The 7,965-nt window shown below is 39.2% G+C and overlaps 1 protein-coding gene across 1 annotated transcript; it reads left to right on the top strand.

The window, feature by feature from the left end:
* The first annotated feature begins 6,474 nt into the window (after positions 1 to 6,474).
* On the top strand, positions 6,475 to 7,935 carry LOC121803562 (GDSL esterase/lipase At5g55050-like). Its single transcript, XM_042203186.1, has 5 exons — positions 6,475 to 6,721; positions 6,820 to 6,965; positions 7,076 to 7,297; positions 7,369 to 7,630; positions 7,697 to 7,935. Exons 1-5 carry the CDS (start codon positions 6,475 to 6,477, stop codon positions 7,918 to 7,920), a joined length of 1,101 nt encoding a protein of 366 aa, XP_042059120.1. The 3' UTR covers positions 7,921 to 7,935.
* The last annotated feature ends 30 nt before the right edge of the window (positions 7,936 to 7,965 follow it).

Raw genomic sequence — 7,965 nt, 5'->3', positions numbered from 1 at the left:
AGTTTAGTTCGTCAGCTTGCATGAAATTAGGGTAGATGTTATAGATCTGCTTTCTTTACGTTCGATTTGCATGCATCTGTGTTTAATTTGTTTGTTTCCTATTCTGTGTTAGATGCTTTGTTTAGATCTGCCGTAATTGTTTCCATTAAGTTGCTTAGCGAAGAAGAAGGCCGTAGTTCGTTAGAGTAGCAGTCTCTATCACCTTTACATTATTTTCAGCTTTATAATAGTGCGTTTGATTTTGTTAGTTGTCCCAAGTCACGTTTTACAGAAGTACCATCTCGTTTATAGTTTAGTTGATCAGTTCAGCATGTTCCTTAGTTTTGAGTCTGTCTAGTCTAGTTGGTCCGTTTAGTTATGAGTCTCAAACTTAACCCACTGGAAAGCGTGGCAGCAGCCAAAACCCCCCAATGTCCCAAACACAACTCGACATGCCTCTATCCCTGAGGGATTCGATCCTTACTTCCCTTTACTAGTTTATAGTATTGTGGGTTAAGGTCTTAAAAGCCCTAAGTCTCTCTGTTTGCCTACCCAACGATCAGTTAGTAGCTTGCTTGATCCATTGACCATTTATCTTGATCAAGTGAGTGAACCCTATATGTTTTAAATCTGCATGCGAACTACAGTCTTAGAGAGATCCTTTCACCGACACTCCTACCATAGTTGTAGATATCCGCCCCGACAAGTCGGTGATGGGTGCTAACTACGTAACTTTTGTTGAACCGGAATTGGAATTGGAATTGAACTGGAATTAGAATTTGAAATCATTTGTTCGGTAAAAATGATATACGGAATTGAATTAGAAGGAATTGCTATGAAGTGAGTGTGTGTAGTTTGTGCAGTGTGTGCGCAGTGTGTGTATACGGTGTGTAGTTTGTGCATTGTGTGTGTAGTGTGTCTTTTTTAGTGTAGTGTCCGAAGAGTGAAGATGGTCAATTTTATAATTATTTGGAATTTTAATTATCTACTTTTGATATTGAATTCAAATTATAGAACTGGGAGAAATTGGAATTGTAACTCAATTCCAAATTCTAATATTTTATGGCATCAAACATTGAATTTAGAATTGAAGATTCTAATTCCTCATACCTAATCGATTATACCGAACAAAGCCTAAAAGAACGCCATCTTAAGCTTGGCATCTTGATGATACTCTTTGTTGGAAGGGCAAAGGTGAGCCCCCAATAAAACTCAGTAGTATAATACTTCCATTCTCCCATTTTTTTAGGAATAATTATATATTAATTAGATTATAAAAAACTAGATATGATATCTGGAAAAATCGGGGTAATTACATTATATATATATATATAATATTTTATTAATGTTCCAAAAAAGTTTTAAATTACATAGGTTATACAAAAAAATAGGGGTGGCAAATCGTGCGTCTTGTGTCGTTATCGTTCGACACGATAACGACACGACACGATAACAACAAACACGAACACGACCCGTTAAGAAAACTCCAAATACGAACACGAACACAACCCGCTACCCTCAGACACGAACACGACACGAACCCATTAACGAAACGAACCACTTCGGGTCAACACGACACGATAACAACACATTTATGACACGACACAATAACGGCACTATATTAATATTATTTCTTAATGTGTAACACGAACACGACATTGTACTAATACTAAGTGCTCCATTAGACTAAACCTAATTTAAATATTAAAATAAATAAAATAATAATATTATTATTATTTCTTAACGTGTAACACCAACACGACATGAAAATTTCGTGTCGTTATCGTGTCGACACGATAAGGACACGAACCCAATAAGCTTTGACGTATACATGTGTTGTGTTATCGTGTCGTGCTAAAAATTGTCAGCCCTAAAAAAAAGTTTCGTATATTAGTGTTTTAAGTTAATATATTTCGTTTAAATGTTTTCTTTACAGAGTTTTGTTAACCACTAGGACGAAAAATATTCTGAGAAATTTTTTTAACACATCTTCGTATTTAAATTAGCACAAACGTTTCATTGTAAAATGTTCCTGCATTTGACAATGGAATAATGAGTACATGTATAAAATTTTGAAAAACAAATGTAATTGCACAAGTTTAACCATATTTTTAAGATATAAATTTTAACTTATTCCATATGCTCTATATAAGTATATAGAATACAACCAAAAGTATATGTTTATAGACACAGATTTTTTGGAGCACGGGCAGATCAATTGCTGGAAAGAATTGCTCACTATATAAGTATATAGAATACAACCAAAAGTATATGTTTATAGACACAGATTTTTTGGGGCACGGGCAGATCAATTGCTGGAAAGAATTGCTCACTGATTGTTCATCTCTTCCTTCAGACTGATTAAATGAATTAACTCTCTAATTATATTAGATTGTTAGGCCATCCGCAATATTGTCTCTTATATGTTTCTTAATTTTCTTATCTCTTAACTATTCATGCGCCGCACTGTACTTTTCACTCCATCTCTTAACTAAGAGACAACACTTGCAACCCTTCATCTCTTATCCGTCTCTTAACTATCTCATCCCTTAACTATTCATTCAATTTCATTTTTTATTTTTATTTCCAACAAATTCAATTAATAAAAACACACTTCATTAAATAAAATAAAATTACAACTTAAAATCCTAAAAAAATACATAACTAAATTCGTGAAAAAATAAATAAAAAAGACATAATTTAAAATATAAATTTATAGAAATTATAAAAACTACTCCGCCGGCGAATCATCCCCGAAGGCGGTGGCGGTGCACCGAATGGAGGCGGAATACCAAGTTGTCCCGCCAGATACACAATGTCGTGTCGGCATGATGGGCTTGATATTGGGCGGGCGTCATCCGGGAAGTGTCCGCCATCGTGGCGGTGAAGTACATGGACATTAGGGAGGAGGGCGGCCCTTGGGAACCCGTCTGGCTTGATTCGTCTCCACCCCTCCTCCCTCTAGCCGTCTTCGCCGCCTTGGTCCCTTGCATCGTCTTCCATGCCCTCAACCTCCTGCATCGCGGCGGTGAAGTACATGGACACTGGAGGACCCCCCTGCATCGTCTTCCATGCCCTCAACCTCCTGCGAGGCAACCTCTTGTGTGGCGCTGCCTGAACCGCCCCCACTAGACGAGTATTGGCCACCCGCCGTGTGCTTCGTGCGTTTCAAGGTCGAGCCCGGGCTGGACTGGACACCGTCGGCCGACCTTTCGACGTCTTTGACGGCCTCCCAAACATCGACATGTTTGAATTATTTGTCGTTGTCGTCGAAATAGACTCACAAAGCCGATCTCAGAATGTCAGCTCCAGTGGCTCTGCTTTGGTAATGAGCCGCTTCATTCTTGTAGATGTCGCAGAATTTTTTGAACTCTCTGTCGACTCGGTCAAAATGACTTCGGAGCATCTTCAATGTGCGGTGGCGGGACCCCTTCGGCTTAATCTCATTGTAGGCCTTAGTGACCTTTTCCCAAAAGCACTTCCGGGATTGTTGATTCTCGATGATGGGATCGTACAAGACGCTGATCTCGGCATTGTACAGAGCCATCGTGTCCTTGCGGCTGTACGGATGACGGCCTACATCCTCCTCCTCCTCGGTCGCCTCCTCCTCTTCCTCCACGACGTCGAATGTCCTGGAGCTTCCACCGCCTCGTCCTCCTTCCGGATTGGGTTCATCCGGATAATCCTCCCTAATTTGGGATAATCCATGCGAATACCTCGGGGCGGAGGGACGAGCGTATGCATCCACATCAAAATGGGGTTGTTGGTACCCCGTCGGCGTCGACGAGCCTTGGGTGCCCGACGTCGATGAACCGGAACCGGAACCACCTAAGACATTGTGCATGCCCCCCAGTCGTCAAACGCGTTGATGTCAAACCCGCCGGAGCCGCCAGAGTTTCCGTCGCCGGACATTTTGTGATGAAAATTGGAGAGGTTAGACGAAAATTGGAGAGGAAATGAAGATGATTTGGGAAGAATAGATGTGTGTTTGTATGTATAATGAGGATGAAATAGGAGTATTTATAGAGTAAAAAAAGAAAAAATAAATAAAAAAAAACGGTCGAAAACCGTAACATTACCGTTTGAATTTTTAAATTTTTTTTTAATAAATTCAAATTTTTTAAAAAAATAATTTATTGTGTCAGCGTGACGAAGCCCACTCGCGGGCCGGCGAGTGGGTGTCACGCCTAGCGCCAGCGCGAGCGAGCTGGCGCGCCAGCCGTCTCGGTGGGACGGGCGTCTCGGCGAGACCGGGACGAGACGGGACACTGCAACGCGTCTCGCTGCCTTCTCGTCTCGGAAGGACGAGATACGAGACACCCGCGCGACGCGTTGCGGGTGCTCTTATGGTGATAAGATAGATAGTTCACAAAACTATCTATGTTTAAAATATTATTTAAACAAAATGTATTAATTTAAAATACTATAGAAAATTTTTTGTATAATTGAAATTAAAACATTTTGCAATAATTGAAACATTGGTGAAATATAGTATATATGAAGTAATTATCCCAAAATTTCACTTTATTTGGAAACAGGACATTTCTAATGGGACTGCAAAGTGTTATTCGATAGGGCATACAATTTTCATGATTTCATCTCTTTCATTCATTTTCAATTATTCATACAAAATATTTGAGACTATGTCTCTCTCTTAGAGGATGATTGCAAGAAACGGTATAATCTTCAAGATACTGTTTTCCGCCCTACAACATGATTTAGAATATTCTATAAACAATAATCATAATGTACAATTACCTATATAACCAATCATTAACATTATTGAATTCATAGTCTTTACTTGAACTATCTCATTGGATGATTTATTTTATTCCGTCCACTATTTGTACTATGTTTGAACTGCTTCAGTGTGTTTTATCCTATCAGACTTATGTATTTGAAACTATTGCATTGCATATTAGCATATGGGATTTATATATTTGGAAATGTTTAAACACCAAGTTTATCCCAAGTCCTGGACATCAATCTATGTTGCACTAAACAAGTAGGATTATGGAACCTTAGGTTCGAGTTTTGGGCTCGACAGTACCACGGATAGCAATTTTATCTGTCTATGCACCGATCAAGTCTACCTGAGATGAGTATACCATTCCCTCGAACGCCCTTCCGTAAGGGCGAGCCGCCGGCTGAAGCTAGTACTCCCTCCGTTCCATAGTAGTGGAGTCATTTTGTCATTTTTGTACGTTCCATAGTAGTTGAGTCATTTCTTTTTTTAGTAAAAGTTAACACATTTCTTCTCACTTACTTTGTTATCTCTTACTTTATTCTTTCTTTATTTCTCTACCTTTTTTCACTTTCTACTCTATTATTTCTTTACTTAACTCACTTAACACAATTTTTCTTAAATCGCGTGCCAAAAAGAAGCGCATCCACTACTATAGAATGGAGGGAGTACATTATAATGCCATTTGTATAACCTCATAAAACAGGCTAAAAAATGCTACTCCCTCCGTCCGCCATCAGGAGTACCGATTTACCATTGTAGTTCGTCCGCCATTAGGAGTCCCCGTTCGCTTTTACTAGAAATGGTAGGTGAATCTCACATTCTGCTAACACATTCCCCTCACGTTTTATATAAAATATATATAAAAATGAGACTCACATTCCACTATCTTTTTTCACCTACGTTGCTTTATACTCTCTCCGTCCTACTATAGGAGTCACATTTGGTGTGTGCTCGGATTTTAATAAATGTAAAGAATAGTGAGTTAGAAAAGTTAGTAGAATATGAGGGCCACTTTTTTATATCAGTTTTATAATAGAATGTGAGTGAAATGAGTTAGTGGAATGTGTGACCTACTTACCATTTATGGTAAAAATGAAAATGAAATGTAACTCTTATTGTAGGACGGACCGAAATGGAATAATGTGACTCTTATTATGGGATGAATGTAGTATTTCTTAAAACTCGTATCGAACTCAAATTGGACTCCTAATGTCAGACGAAGGGAGCACATAAGTAATGTAAAAAAATGCTACATAAGTGAGATATTTCATTCATTCTAATAATGTTTCATGTTGTTTAGTACTAAATCAATTCTTGATTGTACAACTTGAAAAAGAAGCCTAAAACACTGGCTCATTCTTTGTATCTCTTCAAAAAATAAGTAATGCAAGGTTAGAAAATTCTACATAAATTTGAAATCTTTCATTCCTTCTTGAATTTGCAAATGAGTAGCAATTTTTTGAGACAAGAATTCTCTGTTTTCGCCGTGCATGAGGACTTTGTTTAGCAGACCAAGTCATGTAATATAATAAACTTCATTCAAATGTAAACTATTAATATTTTTTTGTTTTTGTGATATTAGTATTCAAATATATACTGATCGGCAGTAATCATCCTTATTTGGACAAGCCGCCCAGCCAACTCTTGATTTTCCTCAATTGTCTCTTGTGCTGGAAATGAGATTCTGAATCTGATGCATACATACACTCTTATATAAACTAAAAACATTAGACCATTTTTTACCCATGATGGCTAAAGCACACCTTTCTCTACTCCTTTGTGCTTGTTTCGTCTTGCTCAACGTTGTCTCTCACTCCGCTGATGAAGCGTCGCCTGCCATTTTCATTCTAGGCGACTCAACTGCAGATGTTGGGACGAACCAGTATCTGCCCCACGCAATTTTCCGAGCTGATTTCCCTCCCTATGGCATTGACTTCCCCAAATCGCGCCCTACGGGAAGGTTCAGCAATGGCTTCAACAGTGCAGATTTTGTAGGTTTGTGACAAAACTCATAACAACATAGGCACTTTTAGTTGGCTTAAATTTTGTAGAAAAAACAGATTCATCTTTTTTTGCAATATTCTGTTTCACAGCTAAATTCTTTGGCCTAAAGAGGAGCCCACCTTCCTACATGTTTCTTCTTACACTGAATCCTCATCGTTTCCGAAAGCATCTTCTGAAAGGCGCCAACTTTGCATCAGCCGGTGCAGGAGTTCTTGATATAACAGGTCCAACCGGGGTGAGATTTCTTGCTTTCTTCGAGCTTCGTTGCAGTAGTTTGTTTCAACTGAATTTGACATTAAACGGACTAATGCGTCTGGTTTTCTTATCTCGTTCCACAATGTGCAGAGCGTCGTGCCATTGTCACAGCAGGTTAGTCAGTTCTCTGAAGTGAGGAGCAATCTCACACTTCAGCTGGGATCTGCTGCAGTAGACTCGATGCTCTCGAAATCTATGTTCTTCATCAGTGTAGGGAGCAATGACATATTTGGCTATTTCAACACCAACAACACAATGAGTAAAGACAACTTCATTGCCATTGTGATCACAACATATTTAGACCAAATCATGGTGAACTTTCTTGACATTCTCATGTTCCTCTCTTCATTAGTATACTGATTCTGTTGTTTTTCCTCTGCTAGAAACTGTACAAGCTCGGAGCAAGAAAGTTTGGGATTATAAGCGTGCCACCCGTGGGGTGCTGCCCGTCTCAGAGACTAGTGCAGAAACTACTCTATGGAACCGATGGCTGCTTTGAGATGCAGAATGACTTCGCTTTGACATTTCACTCAGCGCTGGAGGAGCTTCTGAACCACCTCAGCTCAGAGCTACCGGGATTCAAGTATTCGCTTGGAAACGGCTACAAAATGTCGATTGATGTCATAAACAATCCACAAGCCTCGGGTAATGCAGCTTATCATAATCAGCCCAAAAAATTTGCTTACATTCTTGTATTGCCTTGTTTTCCAGGATTTGAGAATGTGGATGCAGCATGCTGTGGAAACGGGCTCCTGAACGCGCAAGCACCGTGTAACTCTACAGCAATAGTCTGCACAGACCGACGCAAGTTTTTGTTTTGGGATATGTTCCATCCTACCAAGAAAGCAGCCTTTCTTGCTGCACAGACACTCTACAGTGGCCCTCCAAATTATGTATCACCAATTAACTTTTCTCAGCTGGCTAAGGACTATTAGTATCAACAAACTTTATTTTTTTCTTACACTTTTCTTAAATGACAG

The sequence above is a fragment of the Salvia splendens genome, chromosome 5 (genome assembly GCF_004379255.2).
Source record: "Salvia splendens isolate huo1 chromosome 5, SspV2, whole genome shotgun sequence".
In the NCBI taxonomy this organism is placed as follows: domain Eukaryota; kingdom Viridiplantae; phylum Streptophyta; class Magnoliopsida; order Lamiales; family Lamiaceae; genus Salvia; species Salvia splendens.
This window is presented reverse-complemented; position numbering and strand designations above follow the sequence as displayed.

Bases quoted from the DNA above. Each gene is read 5' to 3' on its own strand.
- LOC121803562 (XM_042203186.1), top strand. From the start codon at position 6,475: ATGGCTAAAGCACACCTTTCTCTACTCCTTTGTGCTTGTTTCGTCTTG. The intron at 6,722-6,819 runs GTTTGTGACAAA...TCTGTTTCACAG, and splicing joins CAACAGTGCAGATTTTGTAG to CTAAATTCTTTGGCCTAAAG. The intron at 6,966-7,075 runs GTGAGATTTCTT...CACAATGTGCAG, and splicing joins ATATAACAGGTCCAACCGGG to AGCGTCGTGCCATTGTCACA.